The sequence below is a fragment of the Quercus robur genome, chromosome 8, assembly GCF_932294415.1.
Source record: "Quercus robur chromosome 8, dhQueRobu3.1, whole genome shotgun sequence".
Lineage (NCBI taxonomy): Eukaryota > Viridiplantae > Streptophyta > Magnoliopsida > Fagales > Fagaceae > Quercus > Quercus robur.
This window is the reverse complement of record NC_065541.1, coordinates 174968-194993: the sequence shown is the minus strand read 5'-3', so window position 1 is coordinate 194993 and position 20026 is coordinate 174968. Positions and strand designations below refer to the sequence as shown.

At 35.5% G+C, this 20026-nt stretch overlaps 1 protein-coding gene across 1 annotated transcript; it reads left to right on the top strand.

Moving 5' to 3' along the window:
- Nucleotides 1–150: 150 nt before the first annotated feature.
- Nucleotides 151–15998, top strand: LOC126694056 (peroxisome biogenesis protein 5). Its single transcript, XM_050390076.1, has 14 exons — nucleotides 151–329; nucleotides 407–686; nucleotides 1323–1516; nucleotides 2156–2404; nucleotides 3119–3235; nucleotides 3318–3473; nucleotides 6736–6929; nucleotides 7467–7713; nucleotides 8595–8679; nucleotides 8836–8945; nucleotides 10860–11084; nucleotides 13527–13592; nucleotides 15213–15307; nucleotides 15388–15998. Exons 1-14 carry the CDS (start codon nucleotides 207–209, stop codon nucleotides 15464–15466), a joined length of 2220 nt encoding a protein of 739 aa, XP_050246033.1. The 5' UTR covers nucleotides 151–206; the 3' UTR covers nucleotides 15467–15998.
- Nucleotides 15999–20026: the final 4028 nt, after the last annotated feature.

The following is a 20026-nucleotide window of genomic DNA, read 5'->3' as shown; positions in this document are numbered from 1 at the left end:
TTCCCATTATTTGGTCATTCCCAATTCATTGAATTAGAGATAATATTTAAATATATATTAAAAAAAAAATAAAAAAGACTATGGGAACCTTCCTACCTTCTCATATAAAAGGCACACAGAAAACAAAGCAAATTAATTAAGGTGAACAGAATTGAGAAAGAAGAAGAAGGAGGAGACTAATAATAATAATCGGAGAGAGTTGAGTTATGGATATGCGTGATCTTGTAACCGGTGGAGCTGCTTGTGCGGTTCCAGGCTCTTCTTCTTCGTCTTCTAATCCTCTTGCTGCTCTCGCCAACACTCTTATTGGCTCTTCTTCTAAGATTCAGGTCTTCTTTCTCTTTTTCTCTTCTTATTTATTTATTTATTTTTATAAAAACTCAAATTTTTGTTTGTTTGTTAATAGGAAAATAAGGAGATTCCTACATCCATAACCCCCAGTTCCGAGAGGCAAATTTACACAGAGACCAATGACCATCTGGGAGGCCTTGATCAGCCATTTGTGGACCCCAACGCCCCTCAACACTCCGACTTTCTTCGCGGCTTTCACGGTTCAGGAGGAGGAGGAGGAGGAGGTCAGACTGAACTTGACGCCGCCTGGAATGATATACACCATCCTCCTCCTCAATTGGATCATATCTATGATACTCATCCTCACCCTCACCCTCAACAACCAATTCTCGATGGTAATTCTATTTCTTCCTCCTTCCCCTTTTTTCCTTACTTCTTCTTCTAATTGTTTTACTTACATGTTCAATTAAACACCATTTACTGATCAGATTAAGAATTCACGACTTACAAATGAAACTAATGTTTTTTAATTAAATGTTTAAAAGACTGATGCCTGCAGTGCAGTGCAGTGCATACGTCTTTACAAACTGCTGTGTTTCACTTTCTCCCAATCACAATTAAGTATATTTCAATTTCAAACACTCATTTATTAGAGGCGGTACCAATCCCACATCTATTTGTCAGTAACACTTGTAATACCTTTCGCATTTTCCATGTTTAAATAGTTCTGGTCCTTCTATCGAGGACTATTCTCAGCTTATGCATGCCTCTTTTCGAAAGTAAGATGAGTTTCATGTTTATAGACCGAATGGAGAATTAATCAATAAGGATTGAGGGAGAGAGATTTGCCGTTATTGGAAGGTAGAAAAAGGAAGTTTTAAATGGATGCATTTTCTTTTTTATTGAATAAAAATGTTTTGTCTTTCACCAAAGCACCTATACTAGTGATGACCTCCTCTCCTGCACAGACAAAATGGAGGAAATCTTCTACTTACTTTTATGAAATTGTTTTTCTCCTAACTCTATTGCAGGGCCACCCCAAAGAATGTTGTCAAGCCTTTTGCACTCCTTTGTTGATAGTAGCCGTGGTGGAGTTCCCTTTCGTGCCACTCCACTTCCAGTGTTAGGCTTGTCTGAAGGTGACAAACAATGTATACGTGATCGTAGCAGCATAATGGCTCGCCACATTTTTGCAGATAAAAGTGAAGATTTTATTAATGCACAGGTTTGGAACTTCACTTGGTTTTTTCTAATTCTATTACTACATGAGTTTCAGGTCTTCTTTGGTCATTTTCTCTACCCCCCCTTCTATTACTCTAACCTTGTGGTATTGTGAGCCTGATTTCACCATATATCCATTAATTTCCTTGGGGAGGTATGGAGAGCTATTCCATTGTACTTAATATGGTGCATTTAGAGAGAAGAGAGAGAGATGCTTGCTGCTCAAAGGGAAGGAGTGGAGTTCCATTTGATGAAGTTGAAGTACCTAGAGTTCTTGGATAATCTGAATTTTTAGATTATTTATTTCTTTTGTTTTGGCCCTTCCTTGTATACTTCCTGTGTACTAGGGTGTGCCCTTTTTTTTTTTATTTTTTATCGTTGAAATGGAGCTATTGCTTATTAAAAAAAGAATAGAATTTTTGCTTTTTAAAGTTTGAGAAGATCTTCCTGGTGAGTGGAATATAAGAACTCTTGCTGCTGCTGCTGCTGCTGCTGTTTATTATTTAACTTGAAAAGGATAGCAAATATGTCTTGTGGGATCTGCATAAGGAATATATACTTGAATCTTTCGCTGCTTATCATGACTTTCCTTGCTGTTCATTTGCCAGATACATACTTATTTGGTTGATTTTTATTTTTCCAGGTGAATGCTCTTTTGTGTTCTTTAGATATTGATGGTGATGCTCGCGCCAAGGGACCTCTGCCAGGGAGATTTAGGGAACTAGAGGATTATTGGAATGAGTCCCAAGGTACTCTGAAACCTGGTTTTCATGCTGCAGATGGATGGGTGTCTGAGTTTAACCAGCAGAGGATGGTACATGGTGCCAATGGCTGGGCCTCTGAATTTGAGCAACAACACGGTGCCAATGGCTGGGCCTCTGAATTTGAACAGGCAATGAATTTTTTTGCCTTTAAACCTAGTACCTATGTGATGTTTTTTCATACCCTGAACACAGTAAAACTTCTGGTTAAGTAGCTATGCAACTAGTTAAAGCTCAGTAAGACCCCAGTCAAAGGTTTGCTAGGATCAATTGACCATATTTATAAAACTTAAGTTGCCAAATATAATACTATAACCGGTATTATTATTGTGATGTCTAGACTACCCATAAGAATTTATTATTAAAAAAAATGAGGCTACCCATAAGAAATATTTAAAAAGTATCCATTTTGCCAAAGAATTTCAAACAAACTCTGATGACAGGCAAAGTATTCAATATCTTCAGATTGGAAATTTATTAAAAAATGCTTGGACAAAATTGGCTCTAGACTGGTGTGGAACTATCTTTTTCAATCCATTATATGGTGATTTATAAGACTATTCATGTATATTATTTAAACAAGACACATGACTCATTAAAAAATTCATGTGACTAAAACTACAATTGGATGGTCTCTTTAATTCTCACATCATGGGTTGGAGCAAGATAACTGCAAACCAGTTTGGAGCCATACTTTTTCCTTTGCCATTCACTGTATGTATCATATGACAATGCATTACTACCTTTTTCTTGGAGCTGATGACAAAATGTAATCCTTTTCTACTTTGCCGTATGATATTATAAGACATTTCATTGATACCTTTTTTTGGGTGTTACTGGTACAGTCTCAGTTGACTTCAGTAGATCAAATGAGAGGTTCTAATATCTCAAGCTTAGCTGCAATGGAGCAGACTCGCATGCTTGCAAATACGTTAGCTCAAAATGATGACCCAAAGTTTCAGGTTAATATGCTCTATCATGATTTATGTTTCACATAAATTTCTTTCACATATATCTAAATATCTGTCGTTTTGTGACATGCAGAACTCAAAGTTTCTGCAGTTTGTATCAAAGATGAGTCGTGGTGAACTTATTATTGACGATAATCAAGTCAAGCAGACAGCATTACCTGCAGCTGGGGATTGGGCATCAGAATATCAACATCAGTACAACAGGAGTCCTGCTTGGGCTGACGAATTTGTATGTGATCGGTCATGTATAGATTTGGTTAATGCAGTAAACTTATATATAACATGATTGATTTGCCCATGTTCGTTTACAAGTACGATTGTACCTACATGTATGTGTGTGCAGATGTATGCATGCATACAAGGATATGTTTATATGCAAAAACATGCATATATATAACAACAAACACACAACACACACACACACACAACTTTTGTGTTTTATGATTATACAAAATGATCATAGAAGTAAAAATTCTTATTATTCTTCATCTTATATTTGCAAGTAATTTTTTTAATGGAATTTGTAATTTAGCTGAAGCATCAATGCAAAGAGATTTCGCCACTCTTTGTACCTGTGTCTCAATTCGGGTAATATAGAGTTTCTGTGTGAGAGAAATGCTAGGATCCTAGGACCTTTGAAGGATGCAAAAAATCCATTCAAGATGTTAAGCTTTTCTTACTCAAATCTATATTTGAGTGGATGAGTGCTTCCTCTTTATTTTCTTTTTCTAATATGTTTGAGATGCTTGGATTTGTTTGTGTTGTGCTTAATGTTGGTGTGCTTTTGTACACATCCCGTGTACATGGGTTGCCCTTTGTGTTTTTTTAAATGAAATATTTATTTATAAAAAAAAAGTTTCTATGTGGTGCCCTCATGCAAATGTATGATGGATGTGAGACTTGCATGATTCAATGGCTTGAGTCATACTGTAGGGTTAAAACAATTTATACTGAGTTTTTATTTCATAAGTTGTGGCCCAATTTAAGGTTATTTTTGTAATGATGGGTAGATATGTAAAATTTTGAAACTCTTGTGAATTATGGATATTTTGGTAAATGAGTCTTGTCAAGGAGTTTCTAAGTGCCTTTTATTTTCTTCATCTTCCTTGAGTCCAAGTTATTATTATTAAGTCTTTAGTTTACCATCAATTTAGAAGTCTTCATGCAATTAGTATAAGGAGGCTATATATATATATATATATATATATATATTTCCTTTTTTTTTTTTTTTTTTTTTGATAGGTAAAGATCATATTTATTAGATAGAAGAAAACATGCTAGCCCCCTAGGACACACACAGTGTACCAAGTAATTTGCTTATTTTCTTGTTTTTACTCTTATTTTCAATAAAGTTTTTATTTACCGATCAAACACACACACACACAAGGCCAATGTGCCACAATGCGTAGAATGCTCCTCCACTTCGAATATTCTGTTGTTCCATTCTCGCCATATGTTCCACATAATAAACTGTGAAATAACATCCCAAACAGATGCTGACCTATGTTGCCCAACACCTCATTGCACATAGGTAGAGTTTTCAACTTGAGAGCCTCTAAACTTTCCTCTCATTTTACAACCCTTGTACATACCCCTTCCTTCACAACCTAGAAACCCTAAAAGCCCCAAAATTATCCAAGCTTTAGCCATTTATTGTCCATACCAATACAAAAAGCTCGACTAATTCATCAGACTGCAAGTTGGAAAAACCCTTCAAAAAGCCATTGTCGGCAAACTCCTGCAACCTAACATTCTTTGTTTCTGCCCCCTCTTTGCCCTATAAACCATATTTTTTTCCAAACCAAATTCAAATTACAAAGCCTAAAGCCTTTCCCTCACCGTAACAAACCCTATAATCATACTCTCCATTCCTAAAACCCACCACAAAATTCATAGACAGATTTCCATAAGTATGTCCTTTGCCATTATTTTTGAAGAAGAATCTTATACAAAACAGTCAATTGGGGTACATGATGAAAACCAAAATAACAAAGTGAAAAAGTGCAGTTCATGTTAGGAAACCAAAACATTTAAGAGTCATATTCTAGAATAAAAATGTCAAAGATGCATGAGATAACAATCATATTTTGATGTGCGGAGACAGGCAAATGATTTCATTCTCGATGAAACTATATCTCAACCTCATTTCGAGTTCTTTTTTTTTAAGGAGGGGGTGGGGGGGGGGGGGGGGGGGAGGAATTCATGCAATTAATTTCAAGTGTTTTTTTTTTTTTTTTTCCAAGTATAATGCCCTCTGACCCAAAATGATAGTTCACTTTAAAGGATATAATTAGGATGCCTGCCCTCCATAAAATTCCATTTGAGTCATGTCCTAAATTTTTATTCATTTGAAAGAAAGGAGAATATCCTAACAGTATGGAAATCCGTCCTGCTCTGCTTGATGTGGTGCATTTAGAGGCAAAAATCTAGAATGTTTGAGGGGAAAAATTTCCCTTGCTTTAGTTGCAACTTGCAACCTCTATTCCTTAGATCCTTGTTTGATTGTGCAAGGGCCATTGGAGATCTCACTTTTTCCTTTGAGGAATTCATCTATTAGTAGTCATAGATCATAGTTTTTTGTTTTTGTTTTTCGTTTTCTTTCTAGGCATTTCTCCTGTGTACTTCAAGTGCACTGGATTTGGTTTTTTGTTTCAATAAATTTTTCTGTTCATTAAAAAATAGCATATCACGCAAAAGCAGGGGCGGAGCTACAGCAAATGTTTAAATAGAAATTTAAATATTTAGCTAAAAAATAGAAGTTGCGCCCCCCCCCCCCCCCCCCCCCCCCCCAAAAAAATGTTTGAGTTAGTTCAATGATACTCTTAAAAATCAATAGAAATTTTCAATTGATCTAATAGTTATAGAGACAAGGTAGTTTTTGTTTTCTCTAATTCGTTTTTTTGTACATGTTTAATATCAAACTAGACAGCATTTGTATAGTATTAAAGTTTAAAAGATGATAAATTTCTCTAAAAAATTATCTTGCGAATATACAGATGTGAAAGTCATTAATTTTATATACAATATATTTATAAATTATGACCTACTCTAGTATCAAAATATTAATGTTTATATTTATGTATGTGCGTTTATGCCTGAGTGTGATGGTTTATCTTGACTTGAGACTAATATATTAGTAACAAAATTTTGGCCCCCCCAAACAAAAAATCCTAGCTCCGCCCCTGCGCAAAAGTATAGAAAAAAAAAAGATGGTTGTTTTTTTTAACTTTTGATAATTTGGGACATCCTAAGATGGAAACAAGGACTTCTGGAGTCCAACTTTTTGGTAGTTTTCATAGAGGACCCTACCTCAGGGGATGTATGCAAAACAAATAGGTTTTGTTCACATGGGCTTCTAAATAAGCGTTTAATCTAAATGCTCAACTTATAATTAGTTTTAACAAAAACCTCACATGTTCTTACTTCAGATTATATTTATAAGTGATGAGTTTGTCTCCGGTCTCTGTTACCTGATTCTAAGCACTTTTCAGCTTTCTCATGGTCCTGATCAATGGGTGAATGAGTTTACTACTGAACGAGAGCAACATGGGCCAGTTGATGATCAGTGGGTGAATGAGTTCTCTAAGTTGCATGTCCATGACTGGGCGGATGAATTCGGGCGTCAGGTTGGTGAGGGGGCTTTGGGGGAGAATTCTACAGATAATTGGGCAAATGCATATGATGAGTAAGTCCAATTGACCTTCTAGAATAAATAGAAATGTTGAACAATTATCAAATATCCCTTTGTAATTGGGGTAGAATTCTTTTGCAAGAACTGGTTGTAATGTTTTTTCTCAATTTTTTAGGTTGTTAGTGTAGGTCCTCCCTCATCTATTATTGTTTAGTTGCTTTTGTCAAGCATGGGAGAGATACCAGTCTATGTATAACTAATAATGAGTGTCCTTTTCTGTTATCTGATGCATGCTGAGTTGAGTTAGACCTTTTCTTTTGATAAGTAATGAACTTGTTGATTTTATTTGTAAACTTATTCTTCTTTATATTTTTCCCTTTTTCCCTTGTGTTTTCATGGTTATCATAACCTACATAGGTGCTTAAGATACTGCATCTTGTGCATGCTTGTTGCTTTCGTTTTGTTTTCTTCTTTCCTTTGAACTTGACATAAATTTGTACTTATTCATCAGCAATCCTGTGATTGTTAAAAATGATGCCAAATTGTGCCATGCCACGATATAAATTCATTGCTTCTGCCATGGAAATGTAGGTTCTTAAATGAGCAAGTAACTGCCAGGCAGCGGTCTGACACTTCAAGGGGAGTATATGTCTTTTCTGATATGAATCCTTATGTTGGTCACCCAAATCCCCTGAAAGAAGGCCAGGAGCTGTTCCGCAAAGGCCTACTGAGTGAAGCAGTGCTTGCATTAGAGGCTGAAGTGTTGAAAAACCCTGACAATGCTGAAGGTTGGAGGCTGCTTGGAATAGCACATGCAGAGAATGATGATGATCAACAGGTTATGCGACTTCTTGATGTTGAATCATTCAGTTATTTAGGTTCTGCATATTTGTATTACAATACAACAAGATTGGAGTCTATTGTTTTATTATACTGCCTAGCCTTCTATGATCATCTCTTTCATTTCCCTTCCTAGCATGTATATTTGTACATTTATGATTTCTTTACCTAACTTTGTAATCTCCTTGTATGATGTTTGAGGGCCCAGGATGGCATTCCTTCAATGTTTTTTTTTGTAATTTTTCTATTTCTTTGTCTCTCTGATTTGTATTCTTTGTTTTAGGCAGCACACATCCTGTGTGTCATAGATCTGTCCTAGAATGGTCATATGACTCGTTAAAAAGTTACATGACTTATCAGTGATGAAATGACTCATTTGAAAGTCACATGACTTATTACACAAAAACTTTAAAATAAAAAAAGGCAAACATATTAAGGTTTAAAACAAAAACCACTAAAAAGAATCCAGGATTGATCCCAAAAGCTAACTTATGGATGTCTAGGCTTCCTTTATCCTCTTTGTGTGCTCAAGTGTTAATAATAAGTCCTCTTCAACATGCTTTGGATAAGAATCTCCTCAACAATTTTTTTCCCTATGAACTTAAAATTTGTATTTTTCCTTATATTGGTAGCTGAATGCTTGTCTAATTGGATTAATGACCATCTTTTGAATAAAATAAATGTCTGGAAATGATATGAAAATTTGTAATTGAGGATTTCTGGCTGAATTTGATTTTAATTTTTGTAGTTTTTACCGAATTGGATTTTAGTTTTTATAGTTTTTACTGAATTTGATTTGATTTTTTTTAGTTTTCTACTTTCAGTGTTTTGCTCAATTATGTGCATAAAGCTGAACAGCCTGAACTTAAATTCATGCAGGCTATTGCAGCCATGTTGCGGGCACAGGAGGCAGATTCTACAAATCTGGAAGTGCTTCTAGCTCTTGGTGTGAGTCATACAAATGGTAAGTGGTTGTTTGCTGTACCTTACCTTTGACAATTTTCTTGGAATAATTTAGTGTTAGGAACCTTTTATTTTTAGTGTTATGGGGGAAAAATAGTTGAAACTATCTAGTAATGATGGAAGACCAAAAAGCTTAATATTTGTTTCACATATGCAGAACTTGAGCAGGCAGCTGCATTAAAATATTTATATGGATGGTTACGTCATCACCCAAAGTATGGGACACTTGCCTCTCCAGAGCTGTCTGATTCTTTATATTATGCTGATGTAAGTGTCATTTTTCATAATTCTGTGTTTGTGTGTGTTTCCACTAAAGCTTTTCTTACCCTCTTTAGTAAGTTATGCTTTAGAAGCTACTTTGTGTGGAACTCTGAACTTGTGTGTGTGTGTGTGTGTGTTTGTGTGCCCCTTTCAGCTGTTGTTTTGTGGGGGAATTTTGAACTTGTTACATGGTAAAGTTCATAGGATGATGCAATGTACTTTTTAATATTCTGGCATCAGTGTTTGTATAAATTTTGGCACACCATAACATAAGAACAAATGAATTTCTTGTATTCCATCCTATGATGATTCATGCATCCATGTGTGCTGATGTTATTTTGATTTATTAGTAGTCCAATATCAATCATATCATTCTTTCTTCTCCTTTAATATTTTTAGTTAATAAAGCAGAGGTTGAATAAGAAATTTAGGTTTCAAATTTAATTAGGGAAACAATAATGACTTGTATATTCAGCACTTTATATAGTAACCTCAGATGTTAATACATACTGAGAGGGAGTGAGGCAGATGAGACAGATGGGGCATGTTGATGCAAGACAAAATAAGTACAAGAACAGTAAAGAAAATCTTAAGAATCAGCACTTAGGGGTCGCTTGGAATCAGCACTAAGCAAATCTTAGCCATCAGCACTTAAGGTTTCAGGAATTAGCACCCAACTATTAGAAAATCTCCAATCTGACTATCATCAATCAATCAATCAATCGTCTATTCTAAAATACAAATAAACCAGGCTCTTTAATAGAGCTAGAGATTCCAGGAAATGAAGAGATAAAAAGATGACAACTAATGAAAACTAATCCTAACTGAACTCAAATACTAATAATCTTAGGAAATGGAAGATTTTGATTTTGGATTGGTGTTGTATGTGTAAAAGAAATGGGGAATCAGTAAACCACCTCCTTATCCATTGCCCTCTTGCTTTTGATTTGTGGTCTATGGTGTTTACTTTGGTTGGCATTCACTGGGTTATGCCAAAAACGATGGTGGAGCTGTTGGCTTGTTGGCAAAGAAAGTTTGGGAGGCATTGGAATGCTGCTATTTGGATGGCTGTGCCCATTGTTTGATGTGGTGCATTTGGCAGGAGAGGAATAACCGGCATTTTGAGGATTTAGAGAGATCAGTTTCAGATCTTAAACTCTTTTTCCTTTAGAGTCTTCTGGATTGGGTTGCAGTGTTAGGCTTTCATTCTTTTTCTTCAATCCATGGTTTCATGGACTTTTGTACTTTATGCATTTGATTTGTTTTTGGTCCCTGATGTATACTTCATGTATACTCAGGTGACACCCTTTTTCTTTTTAATATATTTTTATTACTTATCAAAAAAAAACTAATCCCTATCCAAATAAAAGTCTACAATTATCCAATTTCCTATGAGATAAATACAAAAATCTGAAAATATAAAATCTAAAATAATTTTGGTTTTGTTCTTACATCACGTCCTGTGTTGGTAAACTCCACAATGTTCAATGGTAACCATTTTGGTGGCTCCATGACTCGATTTCTAAATTATCTTAGAAATGGGGCTGCATCCAATTAAGTTGGATGTTGCTGCCAGCTAGCCTATGAGAAATCAAAATTTGATTTATATGGGAGGAGTTCCTTTAGGTGATCATCACAACTAAATGAGTTTGTTGATGGTATTTAAGAACATGACGATAGGTAGGTAAACTTCCAGACAATACATTTGCTTCCTTTTTTTTTTTTTTTTTTTTTTTTGTTTCACAAGGTGCAGCAATTAACATGACTGACTGTTTGTGGCTGCAGAAGATTCATTTGTATGTAAAAAATGTATTATTTTTTGGTGGGCATACACATTAAATTTTGTAATTAAATCCTCTGGGTTTTTATTTAGAGCTTCTCTTTTGGGGTGCAGATTAAAATTATTTTTGTGGCATGCAGGTTGCTAGATTATTCAATGAAGCTGCTCAAATGTCACCTGATGATGCTGATGTGCACATAGTGCTTGGTGTCCTATACAATTTGACCAGGGAGTATGATAAAGCCATTGAATCTTTTCAGACAGCTTTGAAACTCAAGCCACATGATTACTCTCTGTGGAACAAGCTTGGTGCAACACAAGCAAACAGTGTCCACAGTGCTGATGCAATATTTGCTTATCAACAGGTAATTTATATGTTATTATTCCATTTAGACACTTAGGGTTAATCTGGATGTCCTGTGAAGTTTGAATTATGTTGTTTTGCTGTATGTTGACTTTAAAGTTAACGGTTTTGACATCATGATTTAATGTTTGTCACTATGATTAATGAGGGTCATTACTTAGTACTTGACTCTCTTAAATAGGGTTCTGGATGGGTGACTTGGCTGTGGTCCACCCTTCAGCATTTTTGTTTTTTTGAATGGAGTGGCCCCTCTCAAAACTCAAAGATATGCAGTTGTGCTTGATAGCCGGAGACTTTTACATATCATTATCACTAAAGAGTCAATTTGTTGAGATATTAATCTTTTATTAACGGGTGCTAAGGAATTGAAATAGTCATTCAGATGCTATATTAAAAAATAGGCCTTCCAATGTCTTGAAAAAATACACAAATTTTCTTGATGCTCCCTTATAAGTCAATTCAACTGACAAGAAAATATTTATCAAGGCTTGATATTGTACTTAATTTGAATTGTTATAGATTATTGTAATGAATGGAGTAATCCTCCTCCTTTTTTGGAATTTGTAATGCATATATGATCAGACATTGACGTAAGACAACCAGAACAAAATTGAAACAATAAAATAAAGAGATATGACCTAGGAGTCAGCACCTAGGACTGGCTTGGAGTCAGTACCAAGCGGGAAAATCACTAGGAATCAGTACTTAGGGTGGACCTGGAGTCAGCATCAGACCAAGGAAAGACCAAATGGCCATTGTTTTCATTCATCAAAATATCAACTACTTTCTCAAGGAGTACAATAGGTTGCTTATTAAGGATTGCTAAACCCTAGTTCTAATTGATTAGGAAACCCTAATTGCCTTATTACGAAAATAACCTTGCTTTCAAATTAAAATATTAATAGCCTAATAAACTACTAGGACCTAAAACATGAAAAATACAATTGACTTGCAAACATAAATAATATTAAATAAAAATCTTCTTGCGTCTCCCACATCAGACATATATGGAGTTAATGAGCAAATTGGGAAAGAATTGATAAAACGATTGTACTTTTGAAGTTGTGGAGCATCTCTCCAGCAAGATTAGGACAATCTTTTTGTGCTCTATTTTCCTGGATTGCATTCTTATATATATAAAGAACATAAAATATGAATGATACAGGGGTGTGAGGCCTTGTGTTGTGCCTTTTAATTCCTTCTATTAGTTTTTTCTACCTGGTCAGTTCATGTATGGGGACTGTGGGATTGGTGGGCAGAAGTCACCAACAGTTAAGGGCCAGCTAGATTTCTTTCCTTTTACCATATGCACCTTATTTTCTAGTGAAAATGACCCTCTAGATTTTACATCATACTGTCCATTATAGTACTTACAACAAGTTTATCTGCATGATTTATGATTTCCTTTTCCCCTATGAAGAATATTGATGATAGGATGATTTAATTTGTAAAGACTTCTGCACTGTTTATGTCTTTGCTCTAAGTGTTACAAGAGGTGCCAGAGCATATTTGTGTCTTTGCATGCGCGTATGGGGTCTTTTGATAACGATTTAAGGAGCAGTGCCTCTCTATTGCCTCTTGATGATAACGTTTTTAATGGTTGCAAGGTATGATTAGGAGGTTCAACAAGGATCTTTCTATATTGTTACAAATATTTGGGGCTGGTTATATGATATCAGGTAGAGATGGTGCATAGTTAGGCCTCAGAGCCGTTTTTGGGGTCATTTTTCTACTGGTTACATGGACACCTTGTGGGTCTTAAAACCCACAATCTCATCCTCTACCCTATTCTTATGGGGGAAGTGTCATTTGAGCTATAGCTGATTGGCCTGAGGCCTTGGAGAGTTGTTGGACTACTATGCTTGTTAGGTGACTTATTATTATTGTGTGGTAGTTGTTGGTCCATAAGTAGTCTTTGACATATATCACTACGAAATATATCGTTATTGGTGGTGTTCCCTTCATTCTATGACTTTTATAACTATGAATGTCGTGCTTCTAGCTTTAAATAGTTTTGTGTACTACTGTCACCTATCTTGCCTTTAAAATGTTATTGGAAATACTTATTGGAGTATGGAGGGTGGGTGTTTCTTTTTTTTTCTTTTCTTTTTTAATAATTTTTTTTAATACACTTTGGAATTGTGGTCACCTTACAGTTTATTGAATTTCATTCTGTCTTATATTTTTTTCTTTCAAAATTTGTAAATTATTATGTTTGGTGATTCTCATGATTCCTTGTAAGTTATAATCAAAATCAAATGCAGGCCATCAGGAGGAGTTGATGGCTCAAAGTTTTTATATTCATCCTTCCACAAAGCAACCATAACTGATAAACTAGCCTGTCTTAATTTAGTTCCTACTGTGATGTTATTTTCTGTCTCTTTTCTGGAACACTGGTTACTGAAAATAAAACTACTATCTTTTCATTGTCTCTGGTTTCCAGGCACTAGATCTAAAACCTAATTATGTTCGTGCATGGGCAAACATGGGTATCAGTTATGCCAACCAGGTTCGTTCTATGCTTGGTTGTTCCCTCTCATCATCATCTTTGGCATTTGTTAATGGGAAATGATTTTCTCTTCTAAATCTGTTTCTGGTTAGTAAAATGCTCATAAATAAAGCTATATTATTTATTTTAAAAGAATAAATAAGCCCGAGAACCTTTGGGAGCATATTGAACCAATAAATATTGAAGCGGTTTTTGTTTTTGTTTTTTGGTTTTATTTAAGCCAAACAAACAAATAATATCAAGTAACTTCTAACCTATCAAAAAAAAACTTGATTGATTGTATCAAGTAACTTCTAACCTATCAAGTAACTCCTTGTCTGATTTCCTTATCTCTATTAGACTTTCCTTTTGATTAGATTGTATTTGTTTCAAGAGCAGTGAGTTTACAATCGTAAACACATTGTTCCTTTTCATCAATAAAACTCTTATTATCTATCAAAAAAAAAAAAAAAAATCAAGTAACTCCTAGGGTGGAGAAGCAATTACTATTAAGTCACTGGCTTTGTTTAATTTTCCTATTTGGTTACTTTGATGTTTTCCTCAAACTAGTTTCTTGCAATGTTGGTAAAAGTGTCAAGCGCATGGGCCTCTTGGAGCCTAGCCACAAAGCGCAAAGTGCAAGCGCACTTGCTTGAAGTAAAGCGCACTTTTCTCAAATATAATATCTAATAACTTTTAATAGAAATATTCATAACATATAATAAAAAATATATTTATGAACTCAAAATTTGTATATTTTACCTGTTAGGTAAGTGTAGTTGTATAATGTTTGTAAGTTCAAATTTTATATAATTAATTGAAAACAATTATCAATGGACAATATCATAATAATCTAGTTGTAGAAAGTATAGACATAGCGTTTTATAAAAAATACACAACCATGATAGTTATGATCAAATGATATATATGGATGAGTCAACCTACATCTAACAATCAGAGGCCAAAAAGTTCAGGAATAGTAAATGAATCTTGTTCATATCTGGAGACATGTAAATAAAAAAAATTGTTTGTGTAATAAACAACACCTTAAGAGTCATTGGGTTATGTCATTTCTTTCAATATCAAACAACTGATTTTGGTATTCATATATTTTTTGGCAATAAAATTAAAAAGCGCACCTAGGCGTACTTTGTGCTTCTTTAAAAAGTGCCAAAAAAGTGTGCCTTAAGCAAGCTTCATCAAATGAGCTTTTTTTTGGCCATAAACATAAAACTGCTGTCTTTAACTTTACATGAACTATATTATCAAATCCTGCACACCGTATGACTTCAGTCCAGTGGACTGCTCTTTGTTGCTATTATTGTGGTATATATAAAGAATGTACTAAGAATACTTATAATTCATAACTAGTCCAAACAATGCTAGGAGAATTCAAGAACTATTTGTTTGGTAATTTGGCCCTATAGGAAAATCCCTCTACATTTCAAGTGCAAAATTTGTTTGCAAAATTTAAAATCTTGAAACTTATTGATCTATGATTATTTACCCAAGTCATTTTGTATTGGGAAAAGGATTGAACAACTTGAATTTGTGGGGACGAGCTTTTGTTGAGTTGAGTAGGTTTAAGGTCACCATTTTTCTGGACCAATGAATTATCTACATTTTTTTTGGGTAATCTAGGGAATGTATGAGGACTCCATTCGCTACTATGTCCGGGCACTTGCTATGAATCCAAAGGCAGACAATGCATGGCAATATTTGCGAATTTCTCTGAGGTACTTCAAAGAAAAAAGGGCTCTTTTTATTGCCTGTTTGTGTTTTAACCACATCTTACACAAAGTTTTATCCTTTGCAGCTGTGCTTCTAGGGATGACATGCTGGAAGCTTGTGATTCTCGAAACCTAGATGTTCTCCAGAAGGAATTCCCACTGTAATATACATATAGTTGAATCAGTGGATGAATAATGGGGTCCAGCATTGACATGTGGGCTGAAATATCAAGCATCCTCATGTATATAGCTATTTGCTATCTCGAGATGATAAATCTAGGCTTTTTGGCCCCAAATTTTGCTGCAGTTGCTCCCAGAATAAAATGGTGTCCTGGTTTCGGCAGTAATTCTTAAGAGTTGGATTTTGGAAGATTAACTGGGGCCATTGGGATTAACTGAGAAATTATTTTTGTTGAGCTTTGAAGGTCTGTTGTACTCAATCATGGGGAGGATTGTAGGTCTAGTTAATGCTTCTATTTGAAAGAGGAACATAAAAATAACACAGCCGGGCCAAGTTACTGCTGATGAATAAGGAATTTCATAAGGGAATTGTATGTTATATTATTTATGTAAATACTTATAGATATAGGCACATATATTTCCTTATGTTTGGCCATCTTAGTTTAAGGTAAGTGGTGGCTGTGAAAAGCTTGTTCCTTTGTGATAATAATTATATTGCAGCTACTTCAGTCTACAATACACTACTTTAAAATTACTTGAGATTGTACAAGCAAAAGCTTGTATGCTCAATATTCGAACGTCCAGTTGGAAGTTGGAACATCAAAGTAATGTGTACATTGACATTGTAATCAAATTATTTCTGGAGGACACGGCTTTAGTCCAGTGCATCAGTGCATTGGACACAAAGTAAGTTCTTAGTTGAACTTAGAAATTAGGAAGTTGGCTGGTTGGTTTCGCTGTTTAAAGGATGAAGAAGTCTAACAACTTGTGTAAATAAAATAACACCACAAATAATTGTGTTAAAAGAAAAAAGTCTAACAACTGTGTAAATCAGGTAAAGTTATAATTAAAAAAAAAAAAAAAAAACTAATTTTAAATTCACATGTCTGTGTATCATATGATAGGTACAATTCACCCATACAATACGTACAATTCAATAATATGATATGTACCTATGTATTGTGCAATTCATGATCACTTATGATACAAAACTTTTTGTACATGATGCGATATGTATAGTACGATACATATTGTGTATTGTATGATACTAACAACTATGCAAACTCCACTAATTAGATAACACTCTATAATTGAGTCTAATAAAATAACATGTTCATGAGTTTTTTTTCCCTTCTTTTTCTTCTATAAAATTTGGACTACATACTTGACTCATCACTTTCATATTTCTAATTTTTTTTCTATGCTATGAATAATGTGTTGATACTGTATTTTGTCTACCCTTAATTTGTGTGTTGGACTACGAAAATTCCAAAAATATCATTTTCATACTAGGGGACTGTGGGAACATTTAGATCATCGTGGTTCAATCCATTTGGGTATCGGAGCACAAGTGCCATTTTAAGTCAAAATGACCAAAATATCTCTAGTCAACCCAGGGTTGACCGATGATTAAAATTGGTCAAAATCCCACCAAAATGATATTTTCCATGTTTTTACATCAAATCCAAGATCATTGGAGCTTTTTATCGATTTTGACAAAATTTGACCTAAAGTTAACTCCCGAAGGCAACCAATATCCTAATTTTGATCTGACCATCAAAACAAGATGAAACCAATGCCATTGCGAAGAATATCTAATTGCCTTTCAAATGACTGCTCATTGGTCAAAATCGAAGTTAAAGCGGTTGAGATATCTTGAAAATCATGCTGGGCACATTAGCTCGCTTCCTGAGGCCATAACTTTTGATACGGCCGTTTGCTTTTCAAAAGATCAAATGATCTGGAAAATAGACTTCCATATCTTGCCAATGCCACCAAAATTAGGTCAATCGGAGTTCGGGAAGGCCTTCAAATGAGCAACTAAAGTTGGAATCGAAAAAACTGGAGGAAAAAAAAAAAAAAAAAAAACATATACATATATCATATGAGGGGCACGTTAGAAAAGAGAAGTTTGGTGAGTTCACAATAATAACGAAGTAAATGCTTAAAATAAGAAAACTTTTAATAACCACAATAGATATATCTTCTGATAATAAGTTTAAACACTTACAAGAGATAATAGTAGATACAAAGCTTTAAACTGGAATGGAAAAAGCTTACAAGCTTAGGAAGTAGCCTAGAAACTATAGGGAATTTGAAACTAGGAAAATTTGTGATGCCCTCATGAAAGGGACATCCCCCTTTATAGGCAAAATAAAACACTATTTAAACAGTGAATAGTGGATTGAATAGTCAATAGTAAATAGTAGAATTGACTTTTTTACTATTCAAAGTAGGTCAGCAAATTTGGTGGCATGTGCTGTTTGGAGGGAATCATCCCCCGTGGGGAACAGCCAGAGCAAGAGCCATACTTCTATCAAGGAATTAAAGCAGCTTTAGTAACTTTAGCTAGGAATCAATGTAGATCAGTAGCTTTAACAGGAGATTCTTTGTCTATGGACTAACAATTTTGGCCATTATGTCGACAGAGTTAATTCTCACCTAAGTCTGGTGTGAAAGCTTCATCATGACCAAATAATTCCTAATTATAAGGGTAATAAGAATCGTCATTAGCAACAAAGGCTTTTGAGGATGCCTTGGATTCTTGGTCATCTTCTTCTTCTTCTTCTAAGTTAGCATTTGCAACTTCTTCTTCATCCTTCCATTTTTGTTTTAATAGTGCAATTATATCAAATCTACTGAGACCATCAAAAGTAGAGTTTTTCCTTTTGGTCTTGGCAGAAGACTTAGCAGGTTTAGTAGCAGATGTGGTAGCAGGTGTAGTGGGTTGAGGCATGGGTGCCTGCCCAAGGGGATAAGCTAGAGCTTGAGCTTTAACATAAGTAATAGTGTTAGTAGTGCTTTGAGTAGCAATAGGGAACTCCCTGGTAACATTATCAATAAAATCTTGGGTGTGGGAAAACTTGTCCCACCATTTAACAAACCATTGTTGAGTAAGAACATCACCATCCTTGACATACTACCTGTGGTGGGCCTTTTTGAGATTGTGGGCTAGGCTACCTCCTACCACACTACGGCTTAAAGGTTTTGGGTAGGAGAATCAGGACCGGTCCAATTGTAACTCACCTTGAGCCGGCTTGTGCACAAACTAAAACCCCTTTGTTGAAACTTTGGTCACATGCCCATGGCAGATGAAACTGTTACAAAAGAGTTATGGCAGACAAGTATAATATAACAACGATAAAGGAAAAACGCTTACTGTTAGTCAAAACAAGCAAAGAATTCCCAATTAAGGAAAAGAGCAGCGCATTATAGGAAGAAATGATAATAAAAGAAAAAGTAACACCGATAATTAATCAATAAGATTAAAGGAGTAAAGGTTAATCTATCGTGCTTAGTTGCATTATGGAACTAAGACCAAAGAGGGAACTACTTCCTCAATGTGGATAACCTCACAGGAAGGTCCTATTATAGAAATTACCCACTTTGAGAAAGATGGGCCTAAATGGGTTATGCCCGGGAAATCTTTAATCCTTGATAGAGGGTAGGCTTTTAGAGGGAGAGAAGGGATTAGCCTATTGGTGCATTCCTGCTATCACACTCTTGCCTACTCTTTGTTTTTCTTTCTCCCTATTTTCCTTTTCTAGGTTACTCTGCTTTTCCCACTCTTTTTATTTTTTATTTTTTTATTTTATTTAAGTTCTTGCTCGTGCGGTGTTGTGGTGATGGTTGTGTTGTGATACTGTGACTCTCTCATTGTAATTGTTGCTGTATTGATGTCCCTACTGTGCACGGTGGAGGCTCTTTATATATAGCCCGCCGTGACTGGTTTTTTACTATTTCATCATTTAACCACTTTTGTCTGGGTGTGGGTGTCATTCTAAACCACCCACTGGTTTGTTAGCTGCCACCACCACTTACCTGTGCTGGCCGTGCCACATCCCATTACCAGACAAAGAATTTTATTTTGTTTGCTTGTACACCGTGGCATTCCTATCCGGATAAGGGTGGGCATTCTCTCTTACTATCCCTCATGGCATGCACCTAGTGGTTCCAACTCATCTTTCCCTCTTTTGGGTGGTATCTCATCCCAGTAGGACATTTCCCGCAAAAGAGTTTGAGTGGGAACCCTAGAATAGGCTCTTCCCTTCTCCCCATCGCCAGACCATATCCTCTCTTACCTTTGACTCATGACCCACCACTTCTGTATTGGTTGGATATATGTTGGTGGTGCCTGAGCCTTGTGCGTGCTCCACTTCTGTGTATGTCTAAAGCTTGTCTGCTGCTTATGCGTTTGCCATGGCCTGGAGGCCTGTTGTGCATTTTGTTGCTTATTCTTGACCTCTTATGGCGTGAACAGGTTTCTAAGCCTTTATTCTTTATGGCTTGCTTCCTTCAAGGGCTGGGCCTTGCTTGATCGTGGGCTTTTCTCTCTTTAACCCACTCTTTGCTCCTTCCATAGACTTGCTAGCATTTCTGCCATGCCATTCTGTCATTCCTGTCGTGGTATCTTTTGGCCCGTGATTGCTGGTCCTCTTTCAAGCTTGTTGTATGCTTGGGCTTGCATTCTTACTACTTCAGGCTTTCCTAACCCATTCCATTGCTCACAGGCTTCCTTGGCCCATTTCTTCCTTCTTGGGCATC